General features: G+C 32.3%; 1 protein-coding gene and 1 pseudogene across 43 annotated transcripts; both read right to left on the bottom strand.

Moving 5' to 3' along the window:
- Positions 1-1,004: 1,004 nt before the first annotated feature.
- On the bottom strand, positions 1,005-11,739 carry LOC107842973 (probable LL-diaminopimelate aminotransferase, chloroplastic). Of its 43 annotated transcripts, none has more exons than XR_007044488.1 (18): positions 11,219-11,692; positions 10,991-11,112; positions 10,842-10,905; positions 9,955-10,077; positions 9,439-9,479; positions 8,838-8,914; positions 8,366-8,433; positions 7,809-7,925; positions 7,388-7,450; positions 6,502-6,822; positions 5,920-6,078; positions 5,716-5,827; positions 5,127-5,170; positions 4,606-4,887; positions 2,767-2,862; positions 2,225-2,648; positions 1,614-1,769; positions 1,005-1,537 (listed from the first exon to the last, which is right to left on the bottom strand). XR_007044488.1 is itself a non-coding variant. In XM_047396144.1 (16 exons), exons 1-15 carry the CDS (start codon positions 11,249-11,251, stop codon positions 4,947-4,949), a joined length of 1,479 nt encoding a protein of 492 aa, XP_047252100.1. In that variant the 5' UTR covers positions 11,252-11,692; the 3' UTR covers positions 4,709-4,840; positions 4,945-4,946. The 43 variants fall into 43 exon arrangements, 22 of the variants coding, with proteins under 22 accessions (XP_047252105.1, XP_047252104.1, XP_047252099.1 ...); XR_007044489.1 differs by having other exon boundaries at positions 2,225-2,434; XR_007044490.1 differs by having other exon boundaries at positions 2,225-2,335.
- On the bottom strand, positions 3,155-3,276 carry LOC124887454 (annotated as a pseudogene).
- Positions 11,740-23,440: the final 11,701 nt, after the last annotated feature.

The following is a 23,440-nucleotide window of genomic DNA, read 5'->3' as shown; positions in this document are numbered from 1 at the left end:
ATTTCATTTAAAGTATTACATATATATAGAATAGAGTGTATGTATGTGAATAGATCTTCTATAGACGTGTATATTTAACGTATACATGTGTATATGTTTTATAAATTAGTATATAACTATACAAATATATATTGTAATGTATATATATTATAGTATATTTCATTTAAAGTATTACATATATATAGAATAGAGTGTATATATGTGAATAGATCTTCTATAGACGTGTATATTTAACGTATACATGTGTATATATATATATATATATATTGTAGTATATTTTATTTAAAGTTTAAAGTAGTACATATATATTTGGATGGTGCATATATATGTGTAATTGTGTATATGTGTATATATTTTTTAAATTCTAATGTAGTATATACTATATATATAGTGTATATATATTGTTTAACGTATTTATAATGTATATAGGTGGGTATATATAATGTATATTGAAAAAAAGTTTTTTTTTTAATATTTTTGACCGGGTTTGACCGGGTTTGACCGGTTTTTTAAATGGGTTTGACTGGGTTTAGGTGGGTTTGATCGGATTGGGTTAAGTGGGCCGGGTTAGGGTGATTTTTGATTTTTTTACGGTTGGGCCCAGACCGGCCCGGCCCACTTAGACCCCAACCCGGCCCCGGCCCGGCCCTCAACCCGATTAAATAACACGGGCCGGTTCCGGGTTGGGCCGGGCCGGCCCACTTGACAGCCATACTTCCCATTAGCAACAGAGACGGGACCAGAATTTGAGGCATAGGGGTTCTGAATTATAAGACAAAACTATGATTTCAAACTAATATATATAAATCGTCAAACTAACTAACAAGTATCGATATTTGATATAATTAAAAATCCACGAACTACCTAAAAACTATATAAATATAAGTGTTTATGTTTTTTTTTTAAAAAAATACATAATTTTGTTTTAGATCAAAGACGTTGTTCTTTTTACTTTTTTTAATTATAAGCCTTCTGTTTTTTAAAAAAGATTAACAAAATGGCAGAAGACGTTGCTTTTTTACTTCTTTCAATTATATAAGTTTATGTTTTCTCATCAAAATACAAAATATCTATATACTGAGAAAATGGAAAAATTGAGAAGGTTTCGAGAACCCACAATCTTGGGGAAAGTAGGCCTTTTGATGCATGCACGCGACCATTGAGCTATCTGCTTGCATTTTGATGTGGGTTCCCAGCTATGTAGCTATACATATTTTATGATTTTTCGACCTACGGAAAAGCTACTGGATTCGCCCGAACTCCCGTATTACACTGTAGCTCCACCTCTGATTAGCAAAGCTTCCAGGCTGGCCAATGCACTTACTACGCTACTTATTAGGTTTAAACCCCTGTTGGACCATTCAAATGAAGAGATTCACAGCCTCTTCTGCATTACCACTCTGACTGTACCTCGAGATCATTGTACTCCAGGAAAATTCATTTCTTTCTGGCATCTCTCCCAGCTGAACATACATATCTAGAATGCTATCCAAGAAACGACATCTTTACTCTTGCCTTCTATCAAATATTGTCCTAGCTGAAACAGTATCATTCAGCCTCAAGTTAAACGTTATCAAAGAATTCGAAACTGACAAGTTATGTTCAAAACCAACCTTAACAACCAAACCCAATACACACACATTCCCAAATTAAAATCACCCAATTCTCCACACGCTCTAATAACAGAAGTAGACGTGACAGCATTAGGAATGATTTGTTGAGTGGTTAGGAATCACAGTAATTTGCAAACTTGCCGTGGAGGAAGATTCCTTAGAGACAGCAAAAACATGTAAACTGGGATTAGAAAAGTTGTCCCAAATCTCTGGACAGGTTGTAAACAATAAGTCAATAACAAGATCAGCAAAACTCATTTATGAAACTCTTCTAGAAGAAACAGAGCAGCAGAAATCTAAGCTGTATATGTGCATAAACTTCCCAAAAAGCTAGTAATATCTTTGTCTTCATATGCTAAATGGTTCTAGCCCAGACAAAAACGTTTTTAGTAAACCATCCTACAGCCTGTAAGTTAGTATTGATATCCAATGGAAGCTAACATGATAGTTCCTGTAAAATTATCTTCTTTGGCATTCAATCTTGAAAAATAACCTAAGAAAACAGAAGCAGAGTATATAATCCAAGAATAGGAAGGGAGTAATAGGAATAAATGGAAGTGGGATTTAGGAACCAAGTGGAAAATTCAAAATAAAATAACCCTTTTAAATACCTTGTCATCTTCAGGCTTCCCTGGAATGTTGAGGTCCGCAGAGTACATCTCATCAGAAAAGCATTGTGGCATATCCAGATGTACAGCCAAGCTTCCAAGCCTCAGGAAAATCTTATGAGGAGAAAAATTATATGTGAAAGTTGGATTAATTTACAATAATATATACCATCTCAATAAGTTCTTCTTTCTTCTTCTCAAATCAAATGATACCTACATTTGGAAAACAATATATATGACGAAAAGAAGCTTAGAGGCAGAAGGTGACAACTGTCATAATTCAAAGAAAATTAAATAAAAGCGTTCGTTAAAAATATGCCACTGTAATTTAGCAAGCCACTTGAAACATTACATTCTAACCCCTCCATAGTTGTGAATCACAGTGCCTCTAGTGATCTCCCACAACTTTCACTGTACCAGCAGTATCCTTTAAAACACACAATCCATCATGAGGATCCAGAATCATATTTTTTAAAATACAGTTACCCTCATCAACAACAAAAAGTAATACGCCACATGGCTATAAAGGAGAAAAAAAAACTTACCTTAGTCAGGACATGTCTTCTGTTGTTCAAAATCTCATGCTGCACTATTCCTGGAGTTCCAGGAATGCTAAGAGATGGTTCTTTATAATCAGGCGCCTACATTATTGGTTAATTGTGAGTTTTTCAAGATTTAAATATCTAATGAAAGAAAGAGAAGAGAATTTAATTTGGAAGGGGCAGATAGAATGCTATCATGTGTACATAGTGATCTGTTAATGCATTGAGATACATAATAAGCAACTTAACTGCAATGTGCTTCTAAGATGAAATGCCTTTTTATATCAAATGCCCATGAAAAATGGTTCCTTGAACTATTAATCTCTTTTCAGTGAAGTCATTCACAAAATGGAGACAAATCTTGAGTACATTATTTTTCAAGTTTTCTTTTGATTATGACGTAGGCTCGGCTACTTGGGCTGACCTTAGGCTAGCACCCCTCCAAAGTGCAATGGAGGTCAATTTAGGCCATGGGCCTTCATGATCGCCCATTGACCCCGTCCAGGTAACTATGCTATAAAGTAGCTCCCTCCCATTTTATCTCACTCCAGCTGCCTTGTTTCTGCCGATGTGGAAAAAAATCTCACAACATGAAACACAACACTAAATCCTAACTTTTTGAAATTTGTTAGTATGTTTGATATTTACAATAGCATTAACAGTACAAAACTACATATCATTAACCTAATATTAACTACTGAATATGAAGGATTTCCATCTTCCATCAGTCTTACCTTTTCTTGAAGGGATGAAGGTCGATTAAACAATAAAATACAATCCCTGAAAATATATGTGTAATAGCTTAAGTTCATCAGTTTCGCACATAAGTCATCTATGGTTCTTGCCTTGCTAGCATAGGTCCTCCGGTTATTCGAGTTTTTCTCTCAAACATAGATTAGAGTCGAAGAACTGTTAATAACACGACAACTCTGAGAAATAAGCCATCGAGCAAATACGGCAGCAGCATCTGCCTTGAGTCTGGACAGTGACTGTAAAAGAGGACGCTGACGTGGCAATGGACTTGATTATTATTTTTATCAAAGACGAGTGTGTGAGAGTTTTAGATTTTTACTTTGCATTTGGATTACTTCTTATGGTATGTTCTGTTCATATTGACAATTCTTCTTCTTTCACCTATGTATAAGAATGTCCAGATTTGCTTCCAATACAAGGTGAAATCGTCAGTGGCAATTTAACCCATCATAGGTCTTTATATTGTGAAACTTATACACCTGTGAATCTCAACTATCAATTACATACAAGCAAATCACTACTTCACAAGCTTCTCAGGTATCCTGTGAACTTTATATTTGAGTAATCTGTGATTTTGCTAATTTCATATCATAATATTGCAAACAATAAATATACAATGATATGAAAAATGCAATTTTTTTAGAAGAAAAAAACAAAAAAAAAAGGTTACACCAAGCTATGTTGTTCAAACTCTCAAAAAATATTACCACACCTGTTGTTGGATCCTCCAAAAGTCTACTAATTTTAGAGGATCGAATACACATCCTCTAACAGATCGAAAGAGTCCGAGCAACAGACACCAAGAATGTTGATTTGCATATCAACATGTTTGAGAAAATCACCAGAATGATCAGAACAAAGTACTTTACGCATCTTTTTCCAAAATCCCAAATAAGAATTACTATTTTAGCTCTTTCCGAATGCAGGAAGGGAAAAAACAAAGAAACACACATTATAAAATTTTTTAAAAAATGTGAAATAATAAGAATGTAGAAAAGCAGTAGGTTGTACATGCATTAATTTTGCTTATATATGCAATCAATCATTATTGTATTTGCAATTACAATAATTAAGTTTCTAAGCACTTGCCAGAATTGTTCACAGAACAATGGAACCATTTGGATTTTCATCGCTGAACACCTCTATAGTATGATACAAATAATTTCCAGTCACCATGCTGCTTCAATAGTAAACAACGCCTCCGCCATTCACGGTCAAAATTTCGATGTCTGTCTTCAAGTGATATCTCAGTGATTCTGCCAAGGATTTCATGTCAATTGTTGTACCAAGTTGTTTTCCTGATCCATTTTCATGTTCCAGCATCCTGTATAGAGGAACTCGATCATCAAATCTATGACAATAACATGTCCCCTGTAATCACATAAAGTGCGATTTAGGGAGGATAGAGTGTACGTATGTAGCCCTTACCCCTACTTCTTGGAAGGAGATAGAGAGGTTGTTTCTGAAAGAGCCTTGGGTCTAGTGAAGCAAATCAATGTAGTAATAGCCCTTACCCCTACTTCTTGGAAGGAGATAGAGAGGTTGTTTCTGAAGTGAAGCAAATCAATGTGGTAATGGATCATCAAATCTTTGATTGAATGAATACTTACCGTTGCTAAATTGTTTTCCCAATCCATTTTCATGTTCCTGCATCCTGTATTAGAGCCATTTGATCATCAACTTTACGGTGATAACAACATATGTAATCACAAAGTGAGGTTTGGGGAAATTAGTATATATGCAGACCTTACCCCTATCTCTTGGAGTGAGATAGAGAGGTTGTTTTCAAAAGACCCTCAACTCAAGTGAAGCAAATCAACGTTGTAATGGATCATCAAATTTGCGACGACGACAACAACATCATATGCCATGAAATCAATATAGTGAGATTTGGGGAGAATAGAGTGTATGTACATAGATCTTACCCCTACCTCTTGGAGGAAGATAGAGGTTGTTTTCGAAAGATCCTCGGCTCAACTGAAGCAAATAAACGCAGTAATGGATCATCAAATCTACAATAACATATCCCGTGAAATCTCATAAACTGAGATTTGGGGAGAATATAGTGTAACCACACCTTACCCTTACCCCTACCTCCTGGAGGGAGACAAAAAAGTTGTTTTGAAATACCCCAGAGTCGAGTAAAGCAAATCAAAGTAGTAATGGATCATTAAATCTACGGTTAATCCACTACCTTACCCCTATTGATTCTTTCGCTAATATTCTTCAGGCAATCCATTACGTTATCCGTTTCAAACCTAGCAACCTTTTCATCTCGGTGCATTTCTTCTTTAAGTCTCATTCTTTCTGCCTACGGGAGGTAATAGAGCAAATGAACTCAATTTTCTGACTAAATCCATAGAATGAGGTACCTCCAAATAAAGAAATTTCAAAATGACTTACTTTCGTAGACTCTTTCTGCAAAAACTTCTCTTTGCTCCATCTCATGCCTTTGCTCGTGCTGATACTTCTCTTCCTCACATTGGTTTTGGCAGAGCAGTTTTTCTTTCTCTTTCTACCACTCTTGTCCTGTCTCTCCATGTTTTTCTCATCTGCTCCACTCTGCAGATAAGTAATAAATAAGATTTTGGTGACTTGGACGTTGGATCACGTTTTCCTACATTATGTTTTTGTCACAGTAGTGTAGGCCTCAGATATCAAATTTTGACATTCAACATATGCTGCCTAGAACAGTGGCAGACTCAAATAGCATATTGGAGGTTAAGTAATCTGGGAGGTAAGAAAGTAACTATGCATAATTTTTCTTTAGGTCAAGGACTCAGGTCATAAATTCTCTAATGTTTCGCTAACATTTTACTTGTTAGTTTAGTAAGCAGAGAAGTTAAATTATTTGGTAAACATCATATATGTTGTTTGTTCGGAACAGCCTCTCCACGTCATTTGAGGTAGTGGTTGACCAAATGATAGGAGAAACTTTCACTAAAAAACAATCAACATTAAGCAAATAACATGATCTGGACTTACCTCTTTGGCTCCAGGAATCTCAAAGATGGACTTTGGACTGTCATCACATGTATACATAGCATATGCAGAATCATAAACAATGATTGAGCCATTGTCTTTAGCAAATTGCACCAATTTAGTCAGCTGCTCCCTTGATGCCGCCGCACCAGTTGGATTATTAGGCGAACAGAAAAATATAATGTCTGTCCGTGGAACACTGGATAAATCAGGAAAGAAATCGTTTTCTGGAGTACATCTCATGTATGCAATATTTCCATACTTCTCCACATCCTTCTGAAACTGACCAGTTTGGCAGATAATAACACTTGAATCCACATAAGCCTACAGGTAGAAACACAAACAAGGCTTAGTTTAGAACCTTTAGCCAAGGCCTGGTAATAATACAAGGAGTGGTCCAACAGACAATTAAGAGACTAACAAATAAAAGAAAAATGTGAAATTATGCAATAATGAAAGTAATAAAATATGTATCAGTAGCCATTACAGTATAAAATTTATACTAAAGTTCTAATATAGTACCACTTCACTTAAATCACACAATGATGTGAGAAATCATAAAACAAAATAGACATCACAAATCTACAATATGCAGGTATAGCTTGGATGACCATCTGGCTGTCCTTCAACTCCTATTTTTCGACTTTGTTACAATAAGAGGAAGTTTCCACTCTTATCGCATGAACCGCTTGATAAAGAACATCGCAATGTATTTGAGGAAAGAAAACGAGGAAATGAAGAAAGAAATTAGTATAAAAAGAGGAAAGACGAACTATCAATGCTCATGCCAAATACCATTTTTCTTAAAAGAAGGACGAGAAATAAGAAATGGACGATAAGGAATAGAAATAATATCATATTACATAAATATGTGGGAGCCCCTACTTACTTTTTCTCCTTGCTCAGCACCATAAACACTGTAACCCTTTAATGTTGAAAGTTCATGTGCTCTCTGCCAATTAGTAAAGGAAAACAAAATCAAGAACAGGAAGTTAGTTATCGATTTAGAGTTCAATAAGCCGAATATATAAAAAATACAAACTACTTGCCAAGTTAACTGCTAGAGTGTTTAGTCAGATGTTGAAATCTATCAACAGAAATACTCAGAAAAATGTCCATTATAAAACCAAACATAACCATACACATTTTTTGCTAGTAATCCCATCATTGGTCAAAAGAAAAAGACAAAAAGGTACAGAAAACTTTGAAGCTTTGACTGATAACACAGCGCGATAGGATATTAAAAGACCCTTGAACATCAGGAACCATATCTTGTTCTATACAAAATTCAACAAGGTTATCAGCATTACCTGTGCCATGGCAGAAGTTATAAATTCAGGAATGGGCTCAGTAGTGTCACCAATTCCAAGGCTTATAATTTTAGCATCGGGGTGTTTCAACATGTGTGCAGATCTCCTTCTTCCGATCTAACTTCACCAAAGAGAGATTGTTTAGAACTTGAATCCTAGTAAGTAGCAGGGAAGGTTTACAAAAATAAGCATGCTCTTTTAGTGTATTACTATAAAGAGTTTTCTTTCAACAGTTTCAGGATGGAAGCATAGAGAGGTAACAACTGTTCAAAATCAGTCATCCAACATTGAGCTAAAAAAGCAAATAATTTTTCTAATGTAACTAAATCTGCACGTTGTCACATCATATTTCCATCTTACTACTATCTCATCTAAATTAGTATTATAATTGAATGATCCCAAAAGCAATGCCTCCAACTTATTCAAGCACTGTGTCCAACTTCTCTAATCTCCTATAGCCAATTCATTATAAACAGCATCTTTAATTGCAAAGTAGCTTAAAGAAAACAGATAAACAACAATCAAATTAATGAAAAAGGACCAGTTGAAATACAGACCTCAGGAAACAGATAACCAGCTTGAAGTTTAGCCAAGTTCTCATCGCGAGAGACCTGTGTCTTGTAAGCTTCAAGGAACACAAAAATTTCATTAGCACTGTCAAATCTCAAGAAATGGCATATCTATTTGAATGGACAGATACAGGTGAGAAAAAGATTAACAGTTGTTTTCTTGTTGACACTGTCAAAAGACAGTAATTTTACAATTTTTGCATTTTTAAAAAAAGATGCATGTGTAGCAGACATTTTGACTCCTCGCTCTGTTTTTTAGCAAGCTAAAAGAAATTTATATACAATCATAAACATTGATTAGTTTAAAGTTCCAAATATCAATTTTCAAAAGCTCTAATTGATCCATATTGCACAGGCTCACAAGTATACTATTCTCATTTAAACTTGGCAAATCAACAGAAAAACATCAAAAAATGTAATACAATTTGCTCTGGAAAACAACATCAACATGAAGGCTTACAAGTTTTCTCCGTAGGGGGTGTTGCAACGCATCTGACAATACCACTGTTTTTGCCTGGCATTGACACATTTTGATTCCTACAAGAATTAATGCACACTTTTATATTAGCAAACACTTACTACAACAATTAATGCACACTTGATATGTTAGCAAACATTTCATGCACCAGGAATAACACTACTCAGAATTAGCAGATTATCAAGGGAAGCAAGCAACTGTAGCTTGTTACTGCATTCTCATCAATCCATTTAATCTTGAATATGCTACAAATGCAACACAGATTCTCAGTCAGTTCATTCACTACTCAACTCATCCTAGCCCGTAAATGCTATAAATGTGGGACACTTCGTTTAGTATGGAAAAGGAGAGTCTTTAGCTTCAACAACATACCCCGTGTAAATCCACAAGTGGAGTCTGGGAAGGGTAGAATGTACGTTGACTTAACCCTAACTCATAGAGATAGAGAGGTTGCTTCCCATAGACCTCGTCTTAAATAAAGCATGTCAAACAGTTTGAAAGTCCTTGGCTTCATGTTAGTTAAAATGTAGAATAAACATTTTATAAGGAATCAGTACCAGTGAAAGATTATATTAAATTTTACTTGCAAGCCTGTACACATTGGTATACGGAGGTCCTTGGTACCTATCAAGAAGAGTATAGGAGTTTAGACCTGCAATAATAGATTAAATGGATGTAGCAAATGCACTCAGTAATATAGGATTCAGAAAATACATCCATGGGGAGATGATTTACTTCTTGTACAACTATTACCAATGATCATTGAAATCTAGAAAAAACTTAATACTTCATCTTTTATTTACGATTTGATTTACAATTGGTTAAAATGGAAAGCTATTCCGAAATTCAGACTTTGCTGATTACACCAGACCTTAGAAATGTGTGATATACGTGATTTGTTGAGAAAGACAGCAAGGTGTTCAGATGAAGGTGCTTCGGTAAACTGTCAATGTATAGTCTTTCAGATACACAAGCTTGTCCACCTTCGCTACATAAAGCAACAAATGTGCATAGAACAAATCTAGAAAGGACCAGAAGTTTCACAAATTTAAATGGATACGACGTAGAAATTATAAAGATTTATAGAACTTCAGCAGACCTGGCCAATCAAGTGACTTGTCAGGAATCCACCAAGGGAACCACCGAGCACATTTATTTTAGATGGATCTGCAAGTCCCATATCTATGACATGATCTATACCAGCTAGCACATCATTAACATCCTACACACGAAAGATATATGATGAGTTACAAATACGTATGTACATTTTTTATTTCAAATCCTTGATAAGCAATCTCTTAAGCAAACAAAGGAAAGGACAACAGAGCAGTAGCTGTGAACCAATTTTGCCTGGAAGAAATTGCAGTGCTTCCTCACCAAAACCCAAGGAACCTCTAAGATAAGATGAGAAAAAGAAGGTACTTAATTAAGTCATTAACTGCAGCTTGGCCAAAAAATAAAGGAAGTTAGCAAAGTAAATATTTCGAGAACAGTAACAATCCATATATGCATTTTTCTGGCTTGGATTGCCAATAATGTAGAAGTCTATTCTTACGGGTCAAGGCAAATAAGAAGACACATTCCAATGATGTTGTTCCTAAGCATTTGATTTTTAATTAGTATAATGCAAGGTAAGGCCGCATACAATACACCCTGGTACTGAATAAACTTCAGTTTTCTTAAAATCAACAACTTTATAAGCATCTAAAATTAGATTCTTTAGTGATAGTTTTCTACTGAATAAATCAGAGAAAATGTGCAGACAAACTTTGACATTGAATTAAACAGATGAATTATGAGATTACCGACTATCACTATTACATTTCCTTGATACTAAAACCAACAAAGCCCGTTGAGTGTAACATTTTGAGCTAAGCAAGAAATTGTACTAAACATCAAATTCAGAGACAACTACATTTTTAAGAACTTGAAAAAACAAATAAATATATAAAAAAACTCATAAAGAGTATAACAATAAGAACTCACCATCTCTGTCAGCAAGGTATTTCCATCCTGAGTAATTTTAATATCACCAGCACCACCAACAAGCCTATCAATTTACAAATAAACAAATCTCCATAAAAATGACCTATCAAAAACATAAATACTAAACAAAATCAAACACCTCAACTCACATTTTAATAGTGCCTTTAGGCCCGAAATTAGTCTTAAGAACATCCTGTAAACCCTTGGCAGCATTGATATTCATGTGAAGCGCCGCCGATTTGTTGAGTAATTCAGCATTTGGATTCAAAACCTTAACAAACATTTTCACTCACTTACTGCAATGGAGGCTAAACAGATCGAAGACAGAGTATCGAAGAGTGAGGGTTTAGGTGCAAAAAATTGAAAGAAAAGCATACCTTAAGATCAAGATAAGTGTGCGATAACAACATTAACAGCTGTAATACCCAAATGCTTCACCTTCACTTCGCCGGTTACGTCACCATCACCGGCGACAGAGAAAGTCTAGAAGAGAAGTTGGTGAAGTTCGCTTCATCTTCAAAATTCAACGAATAACACAAAGGATCATAACGGAACTCCGGTGAAGAATGCCGTTTGTGTCTATTCCCGTTACCGTTACCGTTACCGTTAAGAAAACTGAAAATGCTACGCCACTTATCGGAGTTTCGTCGGAGAATGACGGCGGAGGAGGAGGACTGTGGGGGATGCAGCAGGAGAAACAGAGTGAATGAGTTTTTGAGTTTTCGTTTGAGAGTAGTGCTGCGTATGTTGAGTTGTTGGCGAAAGAAAGAACCGGATGGTTGAAGAATATGGAAAAGTAACTTTTATTAGTATGAAATTTCTTTTTTACCTTTGATCGTCCTTGATTGGCTCTTCTATGTAGTAGTAAAAAAGTATCTATTTATATAATATAAAGCAGAAGATGAAGGACAGAAGAAGCCATGTGCTATATAGATGTTGTGATAAAAATTTTAAATTAAAAAGTTAAATATATTTAAATTTAAAAATATTAAGTTTTATAAAAAAAATTTATGACTAAATTAAAAGAGTTCACTCTAACTATTCATAACTTATCCTTTTCAATATTATAAAATATATTTAAATATTAAATAATAAAAAGAGAAATAAAAATAATATATATATATATATAATATTTGAATTTTAAAATACATCATCCTTTTAAAAAAATTGAGGTATTTAATTTAAAAATATATAATTTTATAAAAATAAAGCATCATTAACTTAAAAGAATTCTAGATAAACTCTAACTATTCATAACTTATCTCTTTTAATATTATAAAATATATTTAAATATTAAATAATAGAAAGAAGAGGAAGAAGTAGAATCTATATATATAATATTTGAATTTACCTCATTCTTTTAAAAGAAAATGGAAAATCATTAGCTTAAAAATAGAATATCTTTTGAATATTTGGTTGAAAATGATTAAGCAAATGTATTATCCATTTTTTACTTAGTTAAAAATAATAATTTAAAAACTTACATTTAACTTTAAAACGAAAACTTATTTATATGAAAAAAGCTCATTATTTTTTATTTTAAAAAAAAAACATAAAATAAAGGAATAAAATAAAAATGACCTAAGAAAAATTATTAATTAATCTAAATCATCTTAAACCACTCACTCACGTAATTTCTTCATTCCTTATTTCCCCATTTTCCTCGAGCATTATCACACATGCTCCAATTTTGTAGAAGAAAACTTGTCTTTTTATATTCTAATTTTAAATATATTTTGACACCAACTGATTCAATATGAATTTCAAAGATTGTAATCTATTATTTCTAGCAAAGTTCATGTAACTATTATTTTATACTATTTATTTTAATTCAAAGATTGTATGTTATATTATTTATTTTAATAAAATTTATTTTTAAATAAATTTTTTTAAAAAAAATGTTTTTGTATAAAGATAGAGTTTGTTGAAAATTAATTAGTTAAATTAGTGATAAATTTTTTAATTTCATAGGAAGTTATAGAGTGTTCAAGAATTTGATTCGAAAACAAACTTTATACTAGATAAAACAGGATTTCAATTAATCCTTTCCTATATAAACTCAATTTTTCAATCAAATTTGCTTCTTATTTCATTTTCTAAACTTTTGTGCTTATTCTTTGATTCTTTAATCAAATTCGTTTATTAATATATATTTGTGGCTGGCATATGCTTTCATTATTATATTTGTGCACAATTTGCTTACCATTCAAATGTACGAAGATAGTAGTAATAAGTAGTAAATAATAACAATAATAATAATATATTAATAGTAGTAATACATATGTAATAGTAGTAGTAGTTCTAGTAGTACAACAACAACAACAACATCATTGGTTTCAAGTCATTATCTCAAATTCAAATATATAAATTATTAGGTAAATATACATCTCATCACATTTTAAAAAAATAAGGATAACAAAGAATAACAAACTAATTTTTTTTAACAACTTAATATGATATTTGAATTTGAATGAAATTTTAATTGGAATAGGATTCTAGCTTCTTAGTATTTCTTATATATACTCCTATGTCGTAAGCTTTATTGGTGAATTTGTTTACTGCATTCTTTATATTTTTTATTTAAAAAATATTTTTTATTTGATATTTTTTTTATATGCTAGAAGGATGTAACTTTTTCATCTTCAATTTTCTTTGTTGTTGTAAACGAAAAGGAACAAGTAGCAGAAATGAGGTGAAAAAGAGGATTTATATGTCAGGAAATTTGTTACAACTTGTGTTGAGGATATGCAATGGGAGTTGTTACAACCTACTTGTGGGAGTTGTTACAACCTGTGTTGAGGATATTGGGATATTGTTTAATAGGTAATAAAATGGATGAGAAATTGTACGAAAGTACAATTGGATGTTTATATGAAAGAGCATTACATGATTTGAATATCAAAGCAATGTTGGCTATGGGGAGTCTTCTTCAGTTTGTGAAATTGGGGCCAGAATTTGATGATATGGACTATACAGAGATTAATATCGAGTCTAATACCATTACCTTTTGAAAGGTGTTATTATTATTCTATTTGTTCTTTGCATGCAATTGATATTTGTGCTTTTTTAAAACCTTTTAGTTCGACTGTTCAGTATTCATGCATTGTAACCCCTATTTTTTGAAGTGACGTTTTTAAGAGGATTTTTCATGTCCAAGTATCAATCAAGCCCTTTGATTAAGGATAGAGGAATCCGAATAATTCCATCACAGCTCATGTTTATTTTCTGAACTTATTGTCTGTAGAGAAAAGGTCCAAATAATGTATACAATTTGGAATTGTTCAATTTTATTTTTCAATATTATATTTTTTTGGTCGAAAGATTAAATTGTATTCCAACCAAATGAAAGTCTGTACATCTTTAAATTCGTATTCGACAAATTTTCTTACCTTATTCAATTCCTTATAACTCTTGGGACAAAGTTAATATAAATTTAAATAAATAGCTAGTATCTCTGTTTATATTTTATATTAATATGAAATTAAGACTTTTATAACTATGGATATGGGAGAAGTTAGTACTAAAAGTACAAAACTCGAAGAGGTAGATTTACCTCAAGATATGGATCTACTGAATAAATGGACAATTCCAAAAGTTGAATTAAAAACCATATATGAATATGGATTTTTTGATAAAATAAAACATAAACAAATTACTAAAACAACTGAACAATCTCTTGCTTTAAATGCTGATGAACAGACTATTCAACTCCTAAATAAGCATGATATTGATATTTTTAAACGTAATTATAATTATATGCATATTGGCTTAGTCCAAATTGCCTTTCGACCTTTAACCCTAAAGGGTCTCCCTGAAACATTTTTAGCTGCTTTGCGTGATGCTAGAAATCTAAATTTTTGAAAATCCTTAATGGGATCTATTGAATCTACTCTTGCTTATGGTCCTGTATATTTTAATACTCAGCCAAATTTACAATTATCTCTAACTGATGTAAATATTCTTCATGCTTTAACCTTAAATGTGAAAACTCATGGATATGATTATGCCCCTGGATCTAAACTAATAGGATTATCTTACCGCATATACTATCGATTATTATCAACTCTAAATCCTCGATGTAAGTTAATTGATGATAATTCTGATTGCACTATGCTTATTGAAACTAATTTTATAAAATCTAGGGTCACTATCCAAAGACCTATTAGATGGGATGAAATTGATTTCCCCCAAACATGGATTTTAAATTCAGTCACTTCCCCAAAATAATTGGCGGACGATGTGACTAATTCAGAGTTAACTCAAGTAACTCAAAATTCAGATGGACGAATTTGTCTACAATTTGATAGTAATCCCCTAGTCTACAGAAATTCTTTCTCAATACCACGAAGACTTCCTTCTATTCATCATATTTCTCCTATAGAACCTCAGTATGGCCCAGCTAGGAATCGAGCGGCATCTTTGCATACTATTAATTCTGCAGATTCGCATACTATACCTAAAGGTGTAGAAAAGATAAAAATCAACTCAAAAACTAATATAGTTCAAGATTTTGATAATGAAAATCCTACCCCATCTGAATGGATTTTGCCATCAATTCTGTTTAACCATGATGACACAACTTATTGATTTTAGTCCTCATTCTCAGGCAAGAAAATATATTCAGGAAGAATTTTTTTCTGAAAAATGGAAAACCTTTAGGACATGATTTTTTGAAACTTATACTCCTGATAAATTACGAAATATTTCAGAAGAATTCTATGAAATTTGTGCTTTACATAATAAAATTATTTTCTTTGTACCATGGTTCATGTATGCATATTTACCGTCATATGTTAAAATAATCGAAAGATCTTATCAAAATTCTGATGGCACAATTACTCAAGCACTCTATCCTCCTTAGTCTTCCTTTATATTGCCCAATAATATTGGCATGACTTTTTCTGCTTTTCAAAAGTTTGTCAGTGAAGATGTGGGAAAAATTACTGTTTCTGAAATAAATAACCTTATCGCCCAAAATAATTATTTGAGTCTTTATGTTAAGGTTTTAGGAGAACACATTTCCTCTCTTGATAAAAAACTTGACGAATTAATTGAGTTAGTTAACAAACTTAGCACCCAGATGAATTCCTCTAACATTCCTTCTACTTCCAAAATCACTGATGAAGAAGGATATATTTTATCAAAACCTTGTATTCAAAGACCTCCTGAAATAGAAGGATTTGAAAAAATTTCTCAATTAGACCAATTAGAGAAACTCTTAGATAAAAAATTCTCTCGTTTAAACATTCAACCTCTTAATATTTCTGATGATTTTGTACAAAATCTTGAGTCTAATTTTGTTGATAAAATTGAGTCTACTCAAAATACTGGAGATGTAATCTCTTCCGAGCTAAATAAGCTAAAAGGTATGATTAAGAAACAACCGAGAAAGAAATACGCTAATATTACCCGTATGTCTACTGCATATTATCCACGCCCAACTCCTCAAGATGTTCTGATAGAGGAAAGGGAATGGAATTAGACAAATACTTCTTATAGTGGAGAAGCCATTTATGAATGAAATATTGACGGATTATCTGACCGACAAATCTCTATTCTTATCCATCGTATGTCCATGTCTGCTACTATTGCCACAGCCACTGCTTCGCCAGAAAATCGGGCCAATCGCACCGACCCAACAATTTGTAAAATGATTGTTGCGAGATTTACTGGCCAACTTCGAGGCTGGTGGGATAAATTTTTGGACGATGATAAACGCGAGGCTATTTTTAATGCCACCAATGATAAACCCGAAAAAGATAATCTAGGCCGACCTCTTCAGGCAGGACGTTCAGATGCTGTCTATACCCTTATGCTTACAATTATTGAACATTTTGGAGGAAGATTTACTAATCAGTATGAAAACACTAGGACCCTTCTTAATGGTTTAAAATGTAAACACTTAGGTGAATTTAGATGGTATAAAGATACCTTTCTTAGTAGGGTTATGGATTTACCCGAAAGTAAGTATGACCATTGGAAAGCTAAATTCATTGATGGCCTTCCACCTTTATGTGCTGAAAGAGTTAGAAAATCTCTTAGAGGATCTTATGGAGAAGTCCAGTATTCAGAAAAAACTTATGGTCAGCTTATTGTAGCTTGTACTCAAGAAAGCTTAGCCCTTTGCAACGAGTTGAAATTAGCTAGACAAATTAAGCTTGATAAACTCAGAGAAAAATCCCAATTAGGAGACTTTTGTGAGCAATTTGGTATGGATAAACCCTTCGTACGAAAACCCCAAAGATATTCCAAGCCTAATAAATCCTATAGAAATAAACGTTCTAGGCATAGAACCAAGGAAGAACGTGAAACTAGAAAATTCTTTCATAAGTCTACCAGATTCACGAAAAATAGATCCAAAAGAGAATTAGCCAAAATTAAATGCTATAAGTGTAACCAGTATGGTCATATAGCTCCAAACTGCAAATTACAAAAACTCAAGTCCTTAGGACTTTCTGAAGAAGTTCATGACCAAGTTTATAATTTATTATATACCTCTGATTCCGAATCTGATTCTACATCTGAAGATGATTTTGAATTACCTAATTCTGATAGTGAGCTCGATCAGGTTAATAAATGTAATGACTGTGATAATGATGTTTGCAATTGTGATGAAATAATGTATAAACTTCAAGCGCAATTCGAAGATCTTGATTTAAATGTTCAAACTCTTACTGCTGAAAATGTTCTCAAATTAGTAAAAGAAGTTACTGATGAAAAACTGCGTGAAAAAATCCTTAATTTTGCTACTCAAAAAACTTCTGCTAATACTAGTATTTCTAAAGATAACTCTTTTGATAATCATCACATGTCTTATTCCTTAGCCGAAGTTAATCGACGTCTTGCGTTGAGTAAAACCCCAGGTAGAGATACTACCTTTAATGATTTAAAAATCGAAGTTGAACAATTGAAAAGGGAAATTGTTTCCTTAAAACAAAATCAGATGATCTCCAATCATAGAATTTCGAAAATTGAAGAAAAGATTATTGAAATCCCTGAAACTTCTTTTACCTCAAAAGGAAAAGATAAGGATTTGGAATACTCTGAAAATGATGAAATTGATAAACTTAGTCCAACAGAAGATTTGAAAAGGGATTATTTCTTGGGGATGATGCAAATAGTTACAGCTCATAAATGGTATATAAATTGCACTATTTTGATAAATAAGGAATTTTCTGTCACTAATGTTGCTATGATTGATAGTGGTGCTGATGCTAGTTGTATTCAAGAAGGACTAATTCCAACCAGGTATTTTGAAAAAACTACTCACATAGTAAAATCTGCATCTGGTCATACTCTTGATATCAACTATAAAGTACCAAATACTCATATATGTCGAGATAAAGTCTGCATTCCTCATTTCTTCTTTTTAGTAAAAATCAGTTATATCCTCCTATTATCTTAGGAACACCTTTTATAAATGCTATCTATCCTTATACACATATTGATGTAAATGGTTTTAAGGCTACTTATAAGAATAAACAAATCTCTTATCCTTTTGTTACTCATCCTGTAACAAGAGATATAAATACCCTTATCAATATGAAACAAAAACAAATTAATTTTTTACAATTGGAACTAATGAGTATTAATATTTTTGATACTTTAAAATCAGTAAAAGTCCAAGAAAAAATAAAAATAATTTCTAATCAATTGATTCTTGATATTTGTGCGGATCATCCAAATGCTTTCTAGAACCGAAAGAAGCATATTGTTTCTCTTCCTTATGAAAATGACTTTAGTGAAGAAAAGATTCCTACAAAATCTCGACCCTGTCAAATGAATACAGAGTTAGTGGAATTCTGTAAGACAGAAATTGATAATCTTTTACAAAAGGGTCTTATAAAACCCTCAAAATCTCCTTGATCTTGTACCACTTTTTATGTCAATAATGCTGTTGAAAAGGAACGAGGAGTACCTCGACTAGTTATAAACTATAAACCTCTGAATAAAGTTTTAAAATGGATTCGATACCCTATACCGAATAAAAAGGACTTACTTTCCAGATTATATGATACTAATATATTTTCTAAATTTGATTTAAAATCTAGATATTGGCAAATTCAAATTGATAAAAATCATACTTATAGAACTGCTTTTAATGTCCCTTTTGGACAGTATAAATGGAATGTCATGCCATTTGGTTTAAAGAAAGCTCCTTCCGAATTTCAAAAGATTATGAATGACATTTTTAATCCCTATATGGACTTTATCATTGTCTATATTGATGATATATTAGTATTTTCAAAAACCCTTGAGTCTCATTTTAAATATTTGCATACGTTTAAGCAAATAATTATTTAAAACGGCTTAGTCATCTCTAAACCAAAGATAAGTTTATTTCAGACAAATATTAGATTTTTAGGACATAATATTTCTCAAGGTTCTCTTGAACCTATACAACGAGTTCTAGAATTTGCTAAAAAATTTCTTGATATTATTACTGATGAAAAACAGCTTCAAAGGTTCCTCGGTAGTCTTAACTATATTTCCCCTTTTTATGAAAATTTGTCTAGAGACTTAGCTCCTTTATATGATAGACTAAAAAAGGATCACAAAACTCCTTGGACTCAAGCACACACTAATTTAGTAAAATTAATTAAAAACAGAGTTCAAACCCTTCCTTGTACTTCTCTTGCAAACCCTACCTGGTTAAAAATCGTTGAAACAGACGCTTCAAATATTGGATATGGCGGAATACTTAAACAAGTTAATCCCCATACGAAGACCGAATGTTTGATTCGATTTTATTCTGGTAAATGGACGGAAAGTCAGAAAAAATACGCCACGGTAGCCCATGAAATGTTAACTATTGTAAAATGCGTTTTAAAATTCCAAGATGATTTGTATAACCAAAAATTTATAATTAGAACTAATGCTCAATCCGTCAAATTTATGTTTAATAAAGACTTCAAACATGATGCCTCTAAATTAATATTTGCGCGGTGGCAAGCTCAATTAGCCCCTTTTGATTATGAAATACAATATAAAAAGGGTAGTGAAAATTCTTTGCCTGATTTTCTATCTCGAGAATATCTAACATGAATTTTTATACATACTTCCTCTCTGAGAAACTATAATAACTATTATCAAATGCATTCTTCTAAATGAAGATATTCATTTTCTTATCTTAGAAACTCTAATTCGTAGCCTAATAGAAGAAAAAAATTTTGTTCACCACGACGAATTCCTTGAAAAAGAAATTTATTGGTTTGATATTGACTTAAGTGATTAATGTTTACAGATATAATGAAGTTCTTTCTACACTTCTTCTCTGCAAAGTTCTTAATCACCTTTATAAAAGCAGTTCCTCTAATTATGAATTTATACATGCTTATACTACGGAAAGTCATTGAGGACCTTATCACAAAGGACACACTTTATGAAGATCTCTCTGAATATATGTCATGGTATGCTGATCAAATTTCTGATTATTAATGCAGTATGGATCCTCCTTGGCAACTCGCCAAAGGTAGAGGACGAGGTGGAAGAAATCAAAACTCTTCATATCAAGGAGGATGAACAAACCCTTCATATTTTGATCGAAGAAATTCTACATATAGCTCTACAAGTTCTAATTTCCCTATATTGCAGAAAGAAAATAGAACTTTAATTAATTCAAAAATTCCTCGAGATGAATCTTCATCATCCAAAACTCTGAGTATTGGTTCTTCTGTACATTTAGAAGACATTCCTGAAAATCATCCATTATACAAACAACTGCAATCTTATCTATCAGATCAACAAAAAACTGCAGATTCTTTTGCATCCATAGTTCAAGAAAATTCTGAAGATAAGCCTTCACATGAAAAACTGGATGCTAGAGAACTTATATTATATATTGAAAATCAGCATATTCCCGGACAAGAAAATTCTGAAGAAGCATGGAGACTACTCAAAAATTACCTTACTGCCAACGTATATTTTACTGGCGAATCATACAAAACTGGAACTTATTATGAACATATATTAGTGCAAACCTTCAGTGCAACCTTTGATCATAGCCCCCTCGGAGAAACTACTCCTGGAGTTCATGGATACTCCAAAATGGTAATTAAAAAACTTATTCCTATTGAAGAATGGGGAATTTCGTCAATGACTCAACGATCTATGCCAATGGGACCAATGGGCCAAACACTTGCCAATTTCACTTACTGGGATTATATTAAAGCCTTTTCTCAAGTATTATATTATAATAATTATAAGCACAAACACACTTGGTTCATAAAAATTTGTGCTAAAGTATTTGAAAAACCTATCCCAAACTGGTTTATTCAATGGTGGTCTCAACATGGACCTACGGTCAAAATATTACCTCCAGAATATTCTTCTTTATATTACTCATGGAAAAAATCCTCTCCTTTCTTAACCGAATTATATCTTTCAGATCATATTTGTAAAATCGATACTATTGATCAGATGTATTTCTATATAGAATTCTCTATCCCTTAGATCCATCATTGGTCCATAGAAATAGACTATGACACTCAACAAATTCCTGCCTTATACCGAACATTTTATTATAATTTCTGGGATAAATTGCTTCGAAAAGATCCAGAAACTAAACTCACCTATGGTCATGACCAATGGGAGAAAATAGTCAAGAAAATTGCTGAATATGAAAAAACTCCCAAAAAATCAATTTTGGTGGAAGAAAAGAGTCTTAACTATGTTTCCCGAAGAATATCTGCACATGACGGCAATAAAATGCAAATGATAGAAGAATATTTATCAGAGGTCAGAGATAAATTACTTTAAACTGTTGAGGAAAATTTAGACTTATCAATGAATAGTATCGAAACAAATACTGAAAATATTACTGATTCACAACCTCCGAAAATTCTGATAGAAGAAGAAAAAATTGAAAAAGCTGAAGCATTCATCAAGAAATGGAAAGGAAAAGACAACACATGACTGATAGATAAGATATAACTGTAATAATTTCCTCTTTGTAATAGTAAAATCACTGTGCACAGGGACCCATCTATTACTGTGCAAGATTCTCTTTTTTATTATTTATAGGCGCCTCATTCTTGAGAAGAGGGAGGAGTTCAGAAATTCTCTCCTTTTCTTTTTCAAAAACTCCCTCTCTCCCTCTCTCTTTGTAATATATTCAAGAATTAAGTAAAGAAGAAGCTGCTTGTTTACTACTATTTCAGTTTGGTTCCCGGCTAGTCAGGTACATATCTCTTTACTACTTATATTCATTTACTTAAACTTCTACCATAGTCCAGCCGTGACTATGTCCGGCTAAAATATTTTCTTATATCTATGTTGAAGATCTAACTTCGATGACATGTTAACTATGAAAGCTCCAGACTCTATCAAAATATAAAAGAATCTTTTTAATTTCTTGACTTGGTTCTAAAATGGAGGTACAGTCGAGTTCAATACACTTATGTTAACCTTGTCTCTGTGACACCGTCTAATAAGTTGTGCTTCTCTAGCCTGTATTGTTGAGAAAAGGACGAATTTCCACACAATTAGAACTTCTAGACACACAGGTTCAACATAAGGTTATTAAATCTCTGACAGGCCCCATGTTTGGGTAAAAAAGTCCATACAGTCATAAAACTACTTAAGATTCTTTTCTATTTCGGTTGGTGCTTTGGTTCGATCTTCCGACTTAGGCTTAATCCGATATTATTATATGGTCTGGTAGGCTGAGTGGCATACCCCAGCCTAAGAGATCCTGTACATTGTATAATATAATATAATATAATAGATAGCCTAAATAATGAAAAAATCATGGGCGATGAATTAAAGGTTAAGAAATAAATTGAACTTTTGAAAGTGTTTTTTTTTTTAATTATGATGAGTAAACTGTTATAGTTAAATGAGTTTATGATTTTACTTTTTCTTTAAAATTAATATTCAAAAAATATTACATACATTATGGGATTCATTTTAATTCTTAGGAAAAGTTTATAATTTATTTTGAATTTGAGTAAAAAAAAAAATTAAAATTAAAATATGAGATAAAATTATATTTCGGTAGATGTAAAAGTGACTAACTAATTTTAAATGAAGAGACAAATGTTGACAAATTAGATTATTTTGGAGTCTTCTTCTAATTTTTATTTTATTTATTTTGTTGTGTATAACAAAATTTATCTATTTTAATATCTATATTTTGAGATAAGAGATAAAAAAATTAACACAAAAAATAATTTATGCAAAGTCATATTAGAGCAAAATAAAGTATTTTTTTCTTACAACTAATGATTTTTTTTTTTTTTTTATAGATTTGATAGATTAAAAATAAAGTATTTTTTATAGATTTGATTTAGAGTTAGGGGGATGGGCGTGGAGGGAGGAAGAGGTAGCTTTTTTTTATTTTTTATTTTAAAATTAAGGGTGGGGGTGGGGGTGGAGGTGGAGGTGGGGGATGGATATGAACGCAGGGTGGGGTAGGGGTGGAAAGTGGGTGGGGATGTAGATTTCGTTTTACCATTTCATTAAGAAAAAAAATGAAAGTTGAACTTTTTCTAAAGATAATGTGATTTAACATATTCAAACAAGATATTTCATAATAAAATAATTAAAAAATATTTTAATAGTATTCGCGCATCGCATGGGTACGTATACTAATTATATAT

This window comes from Capsicum annuum, chromosome 9 (genome assembly GCF_002878395.1).
Source record: "Capsicum annuum cultivar UCD-10X-F1 chromosome 9, UCD10Xv1.1, whole genome shotgun sequence".
NCBI classification, from domain to species: Eukaryota; Viridiplantae; Streptophyta; class Magnoliopsida; order Solanales; family Solanaceae; genus Capsicum; species Capsicum annuum.
The sequence above is the reverse complement of the archived record's forward strand: the minus strand, read 5'-3'. Positions and strand labels throughout refer to the sequence as shown.